Genomic DNA, 19,080 nt, shown 5'->3' with positions numbered 1-19,080 from the left:
AAACAAAACAGATGAAATATGGGAAGGGAAAAAGAAAGAGAAAGGGAAGCAAACCATAAAAGATTCTCAATGATAGAGAACAAACTGAGGGTCGATGGTGGAAGGTGGATGGGGATGGGCTAAATGGGTGATGGGTATTAAGAAGGGCACTTGTTAGATGAGCACTGGGTGTTTATGTAAGTGATGAATCACTAAATTCTATTCCAGAAACCTATATTACACTATACATTAACTAACTAGAATTTAAATAAAAATTTGGAAGAAAAAAATTAACAAATAAAGAATTTCAATTCTAAAGATATTAAAACTAGTAAAATATTTCATATATCAATTCAAATATCCACTTACCAAACAAAATATTATATATTCTACATCTCAGTTCACACTTTCCCCCAAGTTGTTTTTTTTTTACAGACTTTATTTTTTTAGAGCAGTTAAGATTCATGGCAAAATTTAGGGGAAAGTAAAAAAACTTCTCATATACTCTTTGCCCCCACAGTGCATGGCCTTCCCCATGACCAGCATCCTCCACTATGGTGGTACATTACTTACAACTAATAAACCTGTATTGTTATACAGAGTAGTTCCACTGCCCTCAAAATCCAGTATGCACCACCCCTTCCCCTCTCCCTCCTCCCCACAGTCCCTAGCAGCCACTGATCTTTTTACCACTTCCACAGTTTCATCTTTTCCAGAATGTCACATACATGGAGTCATGCCATATGGGCCCTTTCAGACTGGCATCTTTCACTGAGTAATCATCATTTAAGCTTCCTCCAAGTCTTTTCAGAGCTAATAGCTCTTTTCAGCACTGAATAATAAACAGTCCATTGTCTGGACCCACCAGGTTTACTTATCACTTCACTTACTGAAAAACTTCCTGGTTGCTTCTAACTTTTGGCAATTAGGAATGAACCTAATGTAAACAGCAATGTACAGATTTTGTGTGGACATACGTTTTCAGTCCTTTGGATAGTAAGCAGATCAACTGCTGGATCATTTGGTAAGGGTATGTTTCATTTTATAAGAAACCACCACACTGTCTTCCAAAGTGACTGACTGTATGTACCACTCTGCATTCCCACCAGTGATGAAAGAGAGTTCCTGTGGCTGCATATCCTCACCGGCATTTAGAACTGTCAGTGTTCCCGGTTTTGGCCTTTTTTTGTTTGTTTGTTTGTTTGTTTGTTTGTTTTATTCACTTGACAGAGAGCACGAGCAAGCCAGTGAGCAAGTGAGATCATGAGCAGGGAGAAGGGTCAGAGAGACAGGGAGAAGCAGACTCCCCACTGAGCAGGGTGCCTGATGCAGGGTGCCAACGCAGGACCCCAAGATCATGACCTAAGACACCCAGGTGCCCCATGTTTTGGCCATTCTAAAGGGTGTGTAGTGCCATCCTATTTAAATTTGCATTTTCCTAATGACATGTGATGTGGATTATCTTTTCATATGTTTATTTGCCATCTGTATCTCTTCAAGTTTGCTACGGTCTTTAGTCCATCTTTTTTAAAATTGGTTTATTTTCTTACTGCTGAGTTTTAATAGTTCTTCGTGTATTTTGTTTAACAAGATATGTCTTTCGCAAACATTTTCTCCCATCTGTGACTTGTTTTCTTATTCTCTCGACATTGTCTTTGGCAGAGAAGTTGTTCTGAATTTTTTTTAAGATTTTTTATTTGAGAGAGAGAGAGTACAAGTGCAAGCAGGGAGAGGGGCTTAAGAGAGGGAGAGAAAGACTTCCAGCCTGACTCCCTCAGAGTGTGAAGACTGATGTGGGGCTCGATATCATGACCCTAAAATCATGACCAGAGCTAAAATCAAGAGTTGGATGCCCAACTGATTGAGTCACCCAGGTACTGCCCCAGAAGTTTCTAATTTTACTCAAGTTCAGCTTATCAATTATTTCTATATTAAAATTTTAAGCTTTAGGTCACACTGAAGTAGCTCATGTTTAGTTTCTGTTTTTTATAATCACTCTGCTATTGTTGTTTCTAATCTACTTTTAAATGCAACAATATGTAAGAAGACAGAGACTAGGGACACAAACCATTCCAAAACAAGTTTAAACTGTTTTAAACTATTATAAACTTACTTTCAAAATGACTATATGCAGCTGAGTCTCCATGATCCTGGGGACAACTATATAACTAAGAGTTCTCCAAATTTATGTCCATGTAAAATGTAACATTTATTAAAGAGTTAATAATAAAAATGTGCTAATTGAAGCCTACATATATGTTATTAAAACTCAAGAATAATTGCACAGATGGATAAAACTTAAACCAACAAAAGATTCTGCAGGGAAGAGTATTTAATCACTGACATTGTACAGAATTGCCAGACACACTAATACACATAATGCACCCACTTACTGCCTGTACCCAGGGCTAACTGCTCCCATGACCCAGTCTGGGTAAGCTGCTATCCACAGCCATTTTGGAAATATTTAATTAAAATGTGACAGTTGGAAAGACAAAAGGGAGGGGGGCGCCTGGGTGACTCAGTCCATTAAGTGTCTGCCTTGGGCTCAGGTCATGGTCTTGGGGTCCTGGGATCGAGCCTGAGTCAGGCTCCCTGCTCAGTAGGGAGTCTGTTTAACCCTCTCCTTTTGTCCCTCTCCCTGCTTGTGCACTCCCTCTCTTTCTCAAATAAATAAAATCTTTAAAAAAAAAAAAAAACAAACAAAAGGGAAATTTACTGAGATGAACAGTGTCCTTCAAAATTCAAATCACTCAGAAACTCAAATTTGACCTTATTTGCAAATAGGGTCTTTACAGATATAATTAGTTATTAAAATGAGGTTATACTGGCTTAGGATAGACCCTAATCCAAAGGCTGCCATCCTTGTAAGAAAAGCAGAGACACACACATACACAGAGAAGGCCATATGATGAGAGAAACAGAGATTTGAGTAACCCACCTATAAGCCAAGAAATGCCAAGGATTACCGCAACCACCAGAATCTGGAAGAGGCAATGAAGGATCCATCTTGGAGCCTTTAGAAGGAACATGGCCTGCCAACACCTGGATTTTGGACTTTGAGCCTCCAGGACTACGAGAAATTAAATTGTTTTTGTTCTAAGCTACTCCATTTGTTACAGTTGCCCTAGGAAACCAGAGACCCACAGAGGGTGACATACTTCACAATCTCTGTGAACTCTCAGTACTGATCAGATGTACGAAGTAGTCAGAAATAGACCTTGATTATTCTGAATTCCACATTATTTTGGCTATGTACTTGTAAGGTCTTTAAAGAGCCAAAAGCAGCATTTAGGAAGAAAGAGAAAAGAAAAAAATCTCACAGGCATTGTGCTCTCTTTCTACCCTGCAGATACTGCAAAGATGAAACTGGGAACTTAAGAAACAAAGAACAAAGCAAAATTTGAAAAAAAAAAAAAAGGAATAAATCTCCATCGTTTTCTAATTGTAATAGCTAGGGGCAGTTTTTTATCTCTTCTGGTTTAGGAACTGCGCAAAATAATTTCTAATTCTGGAATACATATTACTACATTGTCTATTTCCCTACATAATTTAATTAGAGAATCTTGATGCTAAGACAAATACAAACAACTGCTTTCTGTTGCTTTTAGCAAGATTTACCTTACACAGGGACTACATGAGAAACACTTACAAAATAAGTTGTGCTAAAGAGAAATACCAACTAACTGATTTACTATTTTTCTAGAAAGGTTAAACTGTAATAGTCCTTCAAACGTACTTATTATGTCTTTGACATGTATTAGGTAGGAATTCAGTATAATCAATTAGTAGGATAAAAATATTTAATTAACCTGGGCAGAAGATGGCAAAACAGTGATTAGGAAGATTTTTTTTAATCTCATTTACCCAGAGCAGCCTTTCCCACTAAATGTATACACAAAACTTCCTTTGTTAAAAGCAAGCTGACTCTATCAAACTTGCACTTTAGGGTCCCTGTGAAATGACATATTGAACAGAATTTATAAGAGTCCAATGCCTAGCTTTTACTTTTTAATTTATTTTTAAATTTCCTATATTTTCTTCATATGACCTCCCTTCATACCTACAGTATGAATAACCTCAAAGTTATTCCTTTCAACAATAAAAAAAGTTCAGTCATTCAGTCAAAAAAATATTATCAAATATCAAATATTATCAAATGTCAAATATTATCAAAAAGAATGTCAAGATATTCTTCCCTGTTCACAAAGAAATGTAGTCAGCCCTTTCCCCTCCTATTAGACCCAGTACATCTCTGCTGCATGGGCTGCATCCAAAATTCCTAACTTCTCCAAGGCCTTTTTGTCTGAGTTAACTGTGCTGCTGTCTTGAGACAGACTGAGTTAACAAAAAATAAAATACCCTTATGTCTGGGCATGTGGGTGGCTCAATTGCTTAAGCATCTGCCACAGGGCCCTGGGATCGAGTTCCACGTCAGGTCTCCCTGCTCTTCGGGGAGCCTGCTTCTCCCTTTGCCTGCTGTTCCCCCTGCTTGTGTGCACTTTCTTTCTCTCTCTTAAGTAAATAAAATCTTTTTAAAAATGAGTGTGTCTAATCTCAGTGGAAGAGAGGCATGAAAGATATAAAACTGAAGCAAGATGGATTACAATAAGATAGCTTCAAAATAGGAACAGTTTTACATAGAGCAAGCCCAAGGTAACAACAGAACTGTCAGGATACCAGAGCCACTGAGGTGAGATAAGGAGGTGTCTGTGAGGAGAACAGAAGTCCTGACACAACAGCTAGTGCTGGGGGGCACGTGAGCATGGGCAATAGAAGTGAAACCTAAGCCCTCTGGAAGGCAGCTCAGCAGGCTCTCTCAAAGCTGACCTACGTGTCCCCTGTGATCCAGTGATTCCGGTCCCAGCACAAACGTTGTGCTCTGACTGATCATCATTAATGTTCACAGGGTTTTTAGAGGGGCGGGAAGTGGCAGGGAGGGGTGACCCTGGTGATGGGCATTAAGAAGGGCATAGACGGCACAGAGCACTGGGTGTTATACGCAAACAATGAATCATGGAACATTCCATCAAAAACTAATGATGGACTGTATGGTGACTAACATAACATAAAAATAATAATAATAATAATGTTCACAGTAGCATTACTCAGAATAGCCAAACCTGTAAACTACCTAAATTTCAACAGTAGAATGTATAATACATTGAAATATAACACAACAGTATAAACAAACTACAGCTATATATAACTACATACCTAAACACCACAAGTATAATGTCGAGCCAAGTTGGCCAGACACAAAAGAATACATACCATGTGGTTCCATATACATAAAGGTTAAAGACAGACAAAAGTACACTAGAGTGAGAAGGCAGGAGAGTGGATCTTCGGGAAGGACAAAGGCCCAGTGATTGGGGACGCTCACAAAGGGGGAGGGGGAGCTTCAGAGGTACTAGCAATTGTTCTATTTCTTGATCAGGATAAGTGTAACATAATTCTTTTTCTAATCCCTCATCCAGCATTTCACACATGTTTCACATGTTCTGTAGAGTTTTCTGTATGTGTGTTATACTTCACAATAAACAGAAAATAAAAAGAAATTCCAATCTGGCAACATGGATGGGCCTAGAGGGTATTATGTTAAGTGAAGTCAGAGAAAGACAAATACCATATGATTTCGCTTACACATGGAATCTAAAAGCCAGAACAAACAAATAAGAGCAGAAAAGAAAAAACAACCAACCACACACACAAAAAAAACCAAGATCCATAAAAACAGAGAACCAACTGACCACTGCCAGACAGGAGGGGGTGTGAGGATGGGTAAAATGGGTGAAGGGGAGTGGGAGGTGCAGGCTTCCAGTTACGGAATGAGTAAGTCGCGAACATAAAAGGCACAGCATAGGGAATATAGTCAATGGTATTGTAGGAGTGTCACATGGTGACAGACAGTAGCTCCACTTAGTGAACACAGCATAGTGTACAGAGTTATCTGAACTCTATATTATACACCTGGAAATAACGGAACATTGTGTGTCAACTAGACTTCAGTTTAACAAGACAAGAAAAGAAACCCCAATCTGACACATTCCCACCAAAGAAGTTAGACTAAGAGACCCCTGTCAACTCCTTGCTTGTTGAAACACTAGCAAGTCTGAAACCATCTGAAAACATGACGAAATTTAGGGCTGGCAAGTACTGAATTCCCTGTAAAAACCACCCTGGAAAGGTCAATTAGGTATTATTTCTCACTTACAAAATGTGAAATTAGTCTATACCATTAATCTAAATTTCAAAGGCAAACACTGATTCCTAAAACTTGCAGTGAACTCAAATTTTTATTTCATTCCGGTTTTCTCTTCTGAGCAATCAGAATTGTGGGGATGTGCAAGAGATCCTCTGATCAGCCTCTACCATCCTAGTCTAACGGACAAATGGACATAAATACTCTTCAACATTCCCACTGCAAGCGCATGCTAAGGTGTTCCTCTGTGGCCCATTCTAGGGTGTACAACCTTGCCACCACCACCACATAGCCACTCCCATGGGTGGCCTTGGTGTCACAGGCTCCACTCTAAATTCACTTCCTCATCCAACTCTTCCCTCTTACAGATGAATGAAAAATTTCATGAATAACAAGTTAAAGAATTAGCAAATGTAGGGGCGCCTGGGTGGCTCAGTAGGTTAAGCCTCTGCCTTCTGCTCAGGTCATGATCTCAGGGTCCTGGGATCGAGCTCCACATTCTTCAGGCTCTCTGCTCAGCGGGGAGCCTGCTTCCATCCTGCTTCCCATCCCCCTCTGTCTGCCTCTCTGCCTACTTATGACTTCTCTGTCAAATAAATAAATAAAATCTTAAAAAAAAAAAAGAATTAGCAAACATGTCCTCAGCTCTCTGAGGTAAATCACCTTATTCCTTTATCCTCTTTTTTCTTTAATCACCTTCATGGCTATCTTCTAAGCCTTCTAATGAGAATACAACACTGATTTAAATGTTACAGTAAGGTTTTAACAGGCTAACTAAAACAGTACCTTAAGACTCTTACATGACATAGAACATTCTAGAAATAAGATAATTTCAAAAACCACAGCAGGGAAAGATACCTAGTTTTAGACCCAATCCTCACCTCAAACTTTAACCTGTTGCTCAAATACAAGGAATTTTATTAGCATGTGTACAAGCAGGGCTGGTGGAGGGTCCAGAAAACAATTTCAAACCACACACCAAGACACCTTATAAAACACCATCAAACCACCCTAACATGTCCTAAACAGAAATCAGTACTTTATCCAAAGTAAAGGTATACCAACTTTCAGATAAAGAGATTCCGTTCTCAGCCTCAGATGAGCCCTCAATTCTTGTCCCAGAATCCTGCCATGTTGCCTTAACCCCTTCTAGCTTTTCTCTATAGCAGCTATCTTAAGACTTAACTTTCTCAAATTTCTCACTTGCCCTCCATTCCTCTCAACAAGACATTATATCCTAGTGCCCAGGAGAAGAAACAGTTACCTGAGCAGAACTCCCTAAACTTTCTTGCTAAGGTTCACTTTTCCTCTTAAGACTCTGCTGAAAGAAGAGCTTGCAATTCCCACAGAAAGAAATTATACCTTAAGTGGTCCTAGGGATCTTCAAACTTACTTCCATCCTTAAGCTCCATCCTTTCCTCTACATATGTTATTTTATCTTTAACCCCTACAGCAAGATAACAGAGCCCCTCCTCCCCCACTGAATCCATTCACTAGTGTGGTGATGTCATCCCCTACCTTATCAGAGATTTTGCCCCTGAACACCTCTCTGGTTTTGAACTGTTTTCAGTCTTGCCCTGTCTCTGGCTCTTTCCAGTCAGGATTTTGTTGTCATTGCTCTTCATTCTCTTAATGGTGTTCCTTCTTGTGTTGCAACATTTGAACTTAACAGAAAAGTTGCAAAGGCAGTACAAAGAACTGAATACCCTCCACCCAGGGACCCCCACTCAAGTTTTTTCAGTTGTCCCAATGATACTGTTTATAGGGGAAAAAGATCAGGCACTGCACTCAGGTGTGATATCTCTGTAGTCTCTTTAAATGTAGAATAGTTCCCTACCCTTCTTTGACATTTTTTAAGATTACTGTAGACTGAAGTACATTTGAAGGTTTTAGCTCATGGAGCTCAATTTGAGACTGCCTGATGCTGCTACCTTAGGATTAGATCCAGGTTATCTGCTTTCACTGGACTGTCACAGAAGTGATGCCATATTCCTCTTTCCGGCTTGTTGGGTGGACACCATGTCACTTTGTCATATTGGTGGTGATAACCTTAACCACTTAATCAAGATAGTGTCTGCTAGATATCCCCACTGTGTTTTTTTCTCCATTATAATTATAAATATTTTGTTGAGAGATGCTTTGAGGCTATATAAATATCTCATTATTTCATGCCTCAGTTTTAGCATCCATTCATATTTCTTACTTGAATTACTATAGTAGTTATCAAATTATTATTATTCTAGCTCCATTATTCCTTCTACATTTATCAGTTGATATTCCACTTTAAGGAATCACTTTCCTTCCTCTCATTTACTTGTTAAATGGGTTATAACTTTTTACTACCGCTTTTTATTTTAATGCTCAAGTTTCTCAGATTTGGCCAGTGGGGGCACATTAAACAGTTTCAGTGTCCTTTTAACTTATTCCATCCTTCTTTTTTTTTTTTTTAAGATTTTATTTATTTATTTGAGAGAGAAAGTACACACATGGGGGGTGGGAAACAAAGAGAATCTTTTTTTTTTTTAATTTTATATTTATTTGACAGAAAGAGAGATCACAAGTAGGCAGAGAGGCAGGCAGACAGAGAGAGAGGGAAGCAGGCTCCCCACTGAGCAGAGAGCCCAATGTGGGGCTCCATCCCAGGACTCTGAGATCATGACCTGAGCCGAAGGCAGTGGATCAACCCAATGAGCCACCCAGGTGCCCCAAGAAAGAGATTCTTAAACAGACTCCCCACTGAGCATGCAGCCCCAACATGGGGCTTGATCTCACAACCTTGAGATCATGACCTGAGCTGAAATCAAGAGTCTGATACTAGGAAGGCCTGAAAAGAGCTAGGAAATGTGTGTGTGTGTGTGTGTGTGTGTGTGTGTGTGTGTGTGTGTGTGTCTGGATGTCTATCTGTAAATATACACACATGAATTTAAATTTGTATAGCTCTATTTTTATCTACATATGTTGAAAATCATGAGTTCCCACTACTCCAACTCCACTGGACTCCGGCCAATCCATTCTAGCTTTTCTCTTTGCTATAAGTATACTACCTTCCACCATCCATGAAAAAGCTGGGTCTTGGTCGTTCGCTATATATACTTATTTGCACAGTCTCCTACATGTAGCCACTCTTCTGACCCCAACTGGCCACCATTCCCACTTGGCTCAGGGGTGGTTCCCATCAAACATTTCTCAGAGTCATCTACTCTCTCTGTCTCCACTTCCTCACCTTCAGGCACTTCTCCACCTACTGCAATCTGACTCCTTCTGGTTGAGTCCAACAGTCATCTACTTATTACCAAACCTAAGGCTCTTTCTCACTCCTGGAGTTCCTTGCAGCTTTTGACACTCCAAACATTTTTGCTTTTTAAAATACCCTCTTCCTCTGGCTTCTGTGACTCCCCACTCAACTGGTTTGCCTCTACCTCTTTGGTCATTTCTTCCTCGATTCTTCCATGGACTTCCCCACCACCTTGGCTTAATTATAATGATGCCGAGCTTTGTCCTAGCATTCCTCTCCATGCAGTCCCTGAGGTAGTTCATCCCCTCCTATGACGACATTAACTTATTCTGTGGATTTCTGCATCTACTTTTTTAATCCATACACAATTCCTAAATCCAGACCTACATAATGAAATGCCCATTGAATATCATTCCTTAAGTGTCTCTTAATCACTCCGTACAAAACACATCTAACACAGAAATAATTTGCACCCCATACTGCCCTTCAAACTTGCTCTTCTTTCTGAGTAACTGAGTTCAAAGAAATGCAATCTGTTCAGTAGCCCAAACCAGCATCTTAAGAACCATTAATAATCCACTCCTCTCTCTCATCCCCACATCAACAAGTCTGATGGTTTTAACTCATAAATCTTTCTCAAATCTACTTCCTCAGCTGTCTATTGACCGAGCAACCATCATTTTGTGCCTGGATCACCACCACAGTCTTCTAACTGGCCTCCTATTCTTGTCATTCTTCCAGTCTGATCTGTAAAATCTTTGTAAAACAAATATGGTCATGGCTGTCTCCTTAAAACCCTTCAGAGAATACCCACTGCCCTCGTGGCCAAGTCCAGTTCCTTCACATGGCTTACCAGACCCTGCATGAACTTGCCGTAGCCTACCATTACAAAACCATCCCTTGTGCTACTTCAAACTCAAACTCAGCCACACTGAAATGACTTTCACCTCTACAATCACACAATATTCCTACAAGTCCCTGGGCCCTAACATAGTCTTGTTCCTCTGCCTCTTTGCTACACACTGCTTGGTCAAATTTGCCTCATCCTTGAGAACACAGGTATCACCTTCTCTGGGAATCTTCCCAGAATGCTCCTCCTCTGGTCCTTCTACAGTACTCTGTATTTCTCTAGAGTGCTTATTACACTTAATTGCAATTGCTTGTTTAATTATTTAATTTCCCAACCAAATTGTTAGCTTTACTAAGACCTCAGAGAGAAATGGAAACAATGTTTTACTCACCATTCTACCACCAGAGTCTAATAAAATGGCTGAAACCCAGTAGATGTTCCCTAAGTATTTAGTGAATGAATGAGTCTCAAAAATAACAAACCCAAAATGGTTAAATAACTTCAATGTGAGACAGGAATCCATCAAAATCCTAGAGAATATAGACAATAACCTCTTTGCCATGGACCACAGCAACTTCTTTCAAGACGCATCTCCAAAGGCAAAGCAAACAAAAGCAAAAATGAACTTTGGGGACTTCATCAAGATCAAAAGCTTCTGCACAGCAAAGGAAACAGTCAACAAAACAAAGAGACAACCCATGGAATAGGAGAAGATATTTGCAAATGACATTACAGACAAAGGGCTGATATCCAAGATCTATAAAGAACTTCTCAAACTCAACACCCAGAAAACAGATAATCAAATAAAAAATGGGCAGAAGACATGAACAGACATTTCTCCAAAGAAGACATACAAATGGCTAGCAGACACATGGAAAAATTTTCATCATCATTAGCCATCAGGGAAATTCAAATCAAAACCACATTGAGATACCACCAGATACCACTGGTGTTAGAATGGCCAAAATTAACAAGACAGTGAACAACAAGTGTTGGAGAGGGAAAGGGCAACCCTCTTAAATGGTTGATGGGAAAGCAAGTTGGTGTAGCCACTTTGGAAAACAGTGTGGAGATTCCTTAGAAATTAAAAATAGAGCTACCCTATGACCCTGCATTTGCACTACTGGGTATTTACCCCAAAATACAGATGTACTGAAAAGAAGGGCCATCTCTAACCCAATGTTCATAGCAGCAAAGGCCACACTCGCCAAATTGTGGAAAGAACCAAGATGCCCTTCGACAGAAGAATGGATAAAGAAAATATGGTCCATATATACAATGAAGTATTATGCCTCCATCAGAAAGAATGAATACCCAACTGTTGTATCAACATGGATGGGACTGGAGGAGATTATGCTAAGTGAAATAAGTCAAGCAGAGAAAGTGAATTATCATACGGTTTCATTTAGTTGTGGAACATAAGGAATAACATGGAGGACATTAGGAGAAGGAAAGGAAAAGAGAACTGGGGGAAATCGGAGTGGGAGATGAAGTATGAGAGACTGTGAACTTTGAGAAACAAACCAGGGTTTTAGGGGGGGGTAGGGAATGGGTGAGCCTGGTCGTGGGTATTAAGGAGGGCACATATCGCATGGAGCACTGGGTGTGGTACATAAACAATGAATCTTGGAACACTGAAAAAGTAAAATTAAAAAAAAAAAAAACCTATAGTCACCACAGCCAAAGGGTACACTTCAGAGACACACATTAACAAAAGGCATGGGAAAATACAGCTTTCACTCCCCTTGCTGGCCAATTCAAAAAATGGTAACTTTAAATGTAATAAACAATAATTCAACCATGCTAGCCAGAATGAAAATAATTATTTCCCACAAACAGAAAAACACGTACATTCCTGTTTCATCAAAGTAACACATAACAACTCAACATGTGAGAGAGCAGACATCTTGTACCAAGAGAGTTAGAGTAAGAGTGAATGTTTTGGCCCTTTAGACGGCTCTAGGATATTCTCCCTATATACACTGTGGACACACACACACATTCACAAACACTCACAATGTTCAGAAAATACAGAGCATGATTAAACAAAGAAAAACAAATAATGATCTTCTAAAGGGTACATTACATGGTGTCTGGCCCAAAGGACAGGTAACACCAAATGTGACAGATGATGCCAGAGTATAACCCCAGCCAACTGCAAACACCAAAGCTTGATGATGGGGGAAGGAGGAGACCTATGAAAGGGATTAAGATTGCTACTACTTACTGTATACTATTACAAGCCAGATTAGGTTATGTCATTTTTACTGTCCCATTTTACTATACAGAAATGACACTTGAAAGACTAAATAAGGGGGCACCTCGGTGGTTCAGTGGGTTAAAGCCTCTGCCTTTGGCTCAGGTCGTGATCCCAGGGTCCTGGGATCGAGCCCTACATTGGGCTCTCTGCTCAGCAGGGAGCCTGCTTCCTTTCCTCTCTCTCTGTCTGCCTCTCTGCCTACTTGTGATCTCTGTCTGTCAAATAAATAAAATCTTTAAAAAAAAAAAAAGAAAGAAAGAAAGAAAGACTAAATAAGTAGCCTATAACTAATAAATTCCAAAGTGTAGTTCTTTCCAATCCTTAGTGCTATACCCCAAACCAGGCAGAACCTAGTCATTTCTTTAGACTAAAGACAAATTTTCCTTTCACTATCCTCTAGTTAAGGTTACCACAAGGTTTATTCACAGATTTAGGGACAAAAAAGATGGTTATACCTTCAGGGGGAAACATTTTTATTGCATTTTTAATTTTTTAATTTATGTTTTTTTAAAGAATTCTTATTAATCTAGATGGATGTGATAAAGGTATCATGGTTAGTTTTTTCAAAGATTTTATTCATTTATTCAAGAAAGACAGAAAGAGAGAGGGAGAGGGAGAAGCAGGCTCCTTGCTGAGCAGGCAGCCCAATGTGGGACCCGATCCCAGAATCCCGGGATCATGATCTGAGCTAAAGGCAGACGTTTTACTGACCGAGCCACGAGGTGCCCTGTATTCTTTTTTTAATAATGGTCCCTGACAGATGGAGGCACTGGATGAGATTTTTCTAGAGGTACTTTGAGAGCAATACTTTTGAGTACAGGGATTTTGTCCCTCATTGTCCTTTCTAGATAGCTCCAGTTTCAATCTTGACTCTATTTTAGAATTTTTTAAATGACATGAAAAGGCAGTTTTATGTACAATGACCTATATAAGATGTTTTAATTCTAAAAGCAGAACTCAAGGACATTGCTTTGGGAAAAGGGATCCTGAGGCTCACCTATTGTTTTGCCTTTCAGAACCAGAGAGACTTGAGCATATAAAGCACAATGTGAGAGGGGGAACAGATGAAACTGTAGCTCCATGTCAGAAATTGAGTCCCCTTCTGCCACTAGACTCCCTGAATGGTAACAACCAGTCTTATATTCCCCAGGCAAGAGAATAGAGAATGTCTTTCCTGGCAAACACACACACACACACACACACACACACACACACACACACACAAGATCTATAACTACGGACATGTGGGTATCACCACAAGATAAAGCTGGGCTTCCACCTGAATAATGAATATTGAAGCTTATATAGGACAGTCTCGCTGGCTCAGTTGTTAGAGCATGCGACTTTTGATCTTGGGGTTTTAAGTGTGAGCCCCACACTGTGTGTGGAGATTACTTAAAAAAAAAAAAAAAAAAAAAGCGGTGCCTGGGTGGCTCAGTTGGTTAAGCATCTGCCTTCAGCCCAGGTCATGATCTCAGGGTCCTGGGACTGAGCCCCGCATCAGGCTCCCTGCTCAGGAGGGAGTCTGCTTCTGCCTCTCCTGTCCACCCCTGCTTGTACCCTCCTGCATGAGAGAGCAGTCTCTCAAATAAATAAAATATATTTTTTTAATTTCTTAAATTGATCCTTTAAAAGATTAATAAAATAATAAAAATAAAAAACTTTTTAGGGTGGCTCAGTGGATTAAAGCCTCTGCCTTCGGCTTAGGTGATGATCTCAGGGTCCTGGGATCGAGCCCCTCATCGGGCTCTCTGCTCAGCGGGGAGCCTGCTTCTCCCTCTCTCTCTCTGCCTGCTTCTCTGCCTACTTGTGATCTCTGTCTGTCAAATAAATAAATAAAATCTTTATAAATAAATTAATAACTTTTTAGAGATTTTTTTAAGTGACAACAAAAATAAAGTATCTAATTTTAAAAACTGAAGATAAGGGGCACCTGGGTGGCTCAGTTGATTAAGCAACTACCTTCAGCTCAGGTTATGATCTTGGGGTCCTGGGATCAAGTCCCACACCAGGCTCCCTGCTCAGCGGGGAGGCTGATTTTCCCTCTTCCACTCTCCCTGCTTGTGTTCTCTCTCTGTCAAATAAATAAATAAAATCTTTAAAAAATAAAAATAAGAATAAAAACTGAAGATAAACTCAACTAAATCTACCAGAAGACAAAATAAAAAGATAAGACAGAATACAGAAAAGAAAATCGAGGTATATTGCTCAGTTCAGGAGGTCCAATATCTGATTAACAGTTATACCAAAAAAATAAAATAAAGATAATGAATGAAAAATTATAAAAGATATAATACAAGAAAACTTTCAGATTGGTTTCTATATTCAAAGAACCCACAAGGATAACTAGCACAAGAACAACAACAAAAATCTACTCATTTTCAAATTTTTAAATTCAGATTATCAGAGATAAAGAAATCCTAAAAGCTTCTAGAAGCCAACAAAAATAGTCCTGTACAAGAAAACAAAAATTAGAATATAATTATATTTCAAAACAAACATAGAAAAGCTGAAAGCTAATGAAGCAATGTCTTCAAGATTCTGAAGGAGAATTATTTCCAACCTAGACTTCCATACCTAGCCAAACTATCAAATAACTGTGAAGACAGACTTTATGTATTTGCATGTTCAAAAAGTTCTCAAAAATGTTATTTCCTACACAGCCTTTCTCAGGAATCTATAATGTATCAGTAGCTATGGAAAGTCAAATTTAAAAAAAGAGAGAAACATGGCTCCAAAGAAACAGGGTTCCATGTTTAATCCAGAAGAAAGATGAAGAGAATACCAAGAATTCACAGAGGACAAATAAATAAAATTCGAAGAATAATAATAAAAGGAAGTTCTAGGACTTAACTGTTGTAGTTAACTGTTGTAGTTAAGTAGAAGGTCTAGAGAGTAACCAAGCAAGATCAAGGAGATGAAGAAATGGGTCTGGAAGAAAGAGTTTTTACAGAGAACAAAAATGAAAATAACAATAAACAATGGATAGAGCACCTAGGGAGCTGATTAAATTTAAAAGTTATTTCAAGTATGTCAGAGAGTTTGTATATGATTTAGAGGAAGATAAAAGATTTTTAAAAAAGCAACTAGTAACATGAGGCAATTATTAAGTCTAAGGAAAAGAGAAAGTTGCAAAGGAAAGGAAGTATGATTTTAGTATGCCATGCAATTCAGCTTTGAACAGTATATTCATAATATAATAATGTAAACACTGAATACTAAGTTAACGAAAAGGACCATTTGACAACACTGGATGGGCAGAGGGAGGCAAAATATGTACACTGGGGACCAAGAAGAGGTCAAAAGAGAGAATCATATAAGAGAGCTATATCCTTATCTTCTAGGTTTGAAGTCAATAGGTAATACATCAAACTGAAAAATTAGAAAGCACCAGTAGAAGCAGGTTATTTGGGAAAATGAAGAGGTAAAGTTAAAAATGATTGATTCAGAGGAACAGAAAATAGGAACAGGAAGCATTGGTCAAGTTACCCTATTACCTTCTGGTAGTATCAGAGCTTTAGAAATATATATATATATATATATATATATATATATATATATATATACTAATTTGATAGAATGTAGAATTTAAAAACACAGTAGGAGAATTATTGATAAATAAAATAAAATAATATGTAAAGTCTGATTCATTTACAAATATAAATACACACACATATGCACACAGAGAAGCTTTGGAATGCATAGAACTGTTACTAGGGACTGTCTCTGTGTGATTAAGTTACAGGAGTTTTGCTGGTTTCTTCTTTTCCTACAAAGATGTTTTGCTATTTTAACAAGAAATATATTTTTTCTTCACAAAGTATTTTAAAGTATTAGCTTACCTTAGCTGATTTTTCAATACTTAAGCTTCCGTCCAGTTTAAAAAGAATTGTCATGTTGTATCCCGTCTGGTTTCCATGTCCATGAGGCCACCAAGTTTCTATGGTAACATTCTTTGAAGAAACAATGTAAGTCATTCTAAGTAATCTATGACATATTTTTAACAAAATAAATAGTGATTAAGAGCATGATATCAATGTCTCATAGATTAAAGCACAGAAATTCTAGGCTCTATATATGCCAAATTACACCAATCCATAGTAATATTTAAAAATCAATATGCTAGGTGTTTTAGCATGGATTAATATACCAAAAGGAAAAGGTAAGAACAGAGTTACACGGATTTTCAGAAAAACAATTATCTCCATTTCTAACACTGACGCTTACATTTTTCTGTATTCTTAACAGTTAGAATTGGATGTTGAGGTTGACTCTTCTTCCAAACCCAGAACTAGAAATTGTTTGGGGTTCTCACTTTATCCGAATAGTCACAATGTTGCTTTACACCATCCTGTTCAGTTCACAATGATCAATAAGAGGAATAAAAAAGAGAGACAAGGGAAAATCCAGCCAACTTCTACTCATGAAAGATCATGAGTTTAGAATTAGAATTCTGCATGTAAAATAAGCATCAATATTCAAAAAAATTTACTGTATTTAATAATGATTGAAATCAGAAATTATACAAAATTATACAAAAATAATCACTGCATTTAAATGTAATGCTTAGAATCTATTCTGGATTTAGGATACTGCAAACAGTGCAGAAAAATTAAGATACAATACCCCTGACTTCTTGAGAGAAAAGGATGTTAAATCACATATTCTCCATTTTCTTAATCTTAAAATTTGGGAATATCATTCCTTAGGTCGTAACATACATAAAATATATGAGAGGTTAAAAGTGAAGAAGGTGGAAAAGTACATTTTTCTTTCATTCTCAGTCCCTTTCTAGCCATTTCTTTTGAATAGTATTGCTTTTCATCTAGCGCTTCTGAAGAAGTACCATCATTCACCTTATTAATTTTCACAAACAGCTCAACAATTCTTTCCCCAGGTTGAAGTTCAATGCTGTATGACTGCTGTGTTTGCAGTTCAGGGATGGCTACCATCACTTGACCAGAAATTGGCTTTGAGCTGACAACATCAAAAGAAGACTCTATTTCAAGATTCCACCCCTGGGTATGGTTATCTAAGGCACAGAGGAAAAAAAGAATAAAGAAGCATTATATATATATATACACACACACACACACACACACACACATATATATATGAATGAAATATGCTAAGCATTATTGCTGCACTCCTTAGGATTCATTGAAGAAAAACTGAAGCAGCTTCTAAACTAATAAGCACTCCACAGATCCTGTCATGACAAAAAGTCCAGTGGAAATTCTCATTTAATCTTTAGGTTTTAATCATTCATTTTGGGTTTTTTGTGTCTTTTTAAGCCATTCATTCTGAAGAAGAATAACCAGAGTATATATATTATATATACTTCTACCCTAAAAAGGTTACAATCATAAGTCATAAAATCTTTATTAAATAGGGCATGAAGAGAATATCACAAATGAAAATATAACATAAATTTTCTAAGACTGATATATGTTCAATTCCTTTTCATAAAGCAAAGTAAAAATATAGAGGTTTTAGGCCATATAATAAGGTATAAACTTAGATGTAGTAGATTTAATCAAATGTGAAAAAACAGAGATAGACAGTTGACCCTTGAACGACAATGATTTGAACTGCATGGATTCACATATATGATTTTTTTCAAAAAATATATTGGAAAACTTTTTGGAGATTTGTGACAACTTGAAAAAACTCATTATTGAACTACATAGCTTAGAAATACCAAAAGAAATATATAAGAAAAAGTTAAGTATTATTGTAAAAGTACAGTATATAATACATATACAAAATATGTGTTAGTCGACTCTGTATGTTATTTATAAGGCTTCTGGTCAACAGAGATTATTAGCAGTGAAGTTTTGGGAGAGCCACTGTGGCTCCTGGCTGGGTCAGTTGGTAGAGCTTGCATGTAGGTGTAGAGATAACTTAACAACAACAAAAAAAGTATATGTGAATTTTCAACTGCACAGGAAGTCAGTGCTCTTAATCCCCATGTTGTTCAATGGTCAACTGTTATTTTAAACGTAGATTATTTAACAAATAAATATTTACTGAGAACATTCTATGTGCCATGTACTTTGCTAAGTGATTGGAACTACATGATGATCAGGATAAACATGGCCCCTGACCATGTGAGTTTAGAGTGTAACAGGATATATAGCCAAGTACAAAAGTGAAATAATTCCAGGATGGGAGAAATATGAAGTTTTCTGAAAAAACATTCACAGGATGGGAGATCACTTAACTTATAGAGGGTGAGGGAAGGCCTTTATGAAAAAGCAGTAGCTAGCTGAACCCAGAAGGATTCTTTAGCTAAGTTCAGAGGCAGATGAGAAGTATTCTAGGCACGATGAAAACCAAGGGTGAAGAGCCGTAAGCAATGCTTTAACAAAAACTTGAGCAATAATCAAACTGGTAAGGAAGATCCTTACAGAGGATGTAAGCACAGTCCAGCTCATCCTGGTTCATGTGAGGAGTCCAGAGACTTTACCCTAGATCAGTGAGGAGCACTGGAGATTCTTCAACAAAAAGGAAAACACCCGGTCCTGGGTGGCTCGGTCAGTTAAGCCTCT

At 38.0% G+C, this 19,080-nt stretch overlaps 1 protein-coding gene across 4 annotated transcripts in view; it reads right to left on the bottom strand.

Annotated features, from left to right (window-relative positions):
* MANBA (mannosidase beta) overlaps positions 1 to 19,080 on the bottom strand; it is a 121,770-nt gene that overhangs the window by 62,446 nt on the left and 40,244 nt on the right. For all 4 annotated transcript variants that reach the window (XM_082728982.1, XM_082728984.1, XM_082728985.1 and 1 more), the window contains 2 exons: positions 17,386 to 17,561; positions 16,372 to 16,482 (listed from right to left, as the gene is read on the bottom strand). In XM_082728982.1, the coding sequence (XP_082585108.1) occupies positions 16,372 to 16,482; positions 17,386 to 17,561 (287 nt within the window). The remainder of the gene's footprint in view (positions 1 to 16,371; positions 16,483 to 17,385; positions 17,562 to 19,080) is intronic.

The sequence above is a fragment of the Mustela nivalis genome, assembly GCF_964662115.1.
Source record: "Mustela nivalis genome assembly, chromosome: 4".
NCBI lineage: Eukaryota > Metazoa > Chordata > Mammalia > Carnivora > Mustelidae > Mustela > Mustela nivalis.
The sequence above is the reverse complement of the archived record's forward strand: the minus strand, read 5'-3'. Positions and strand labels throughout refer to the sequence as shown.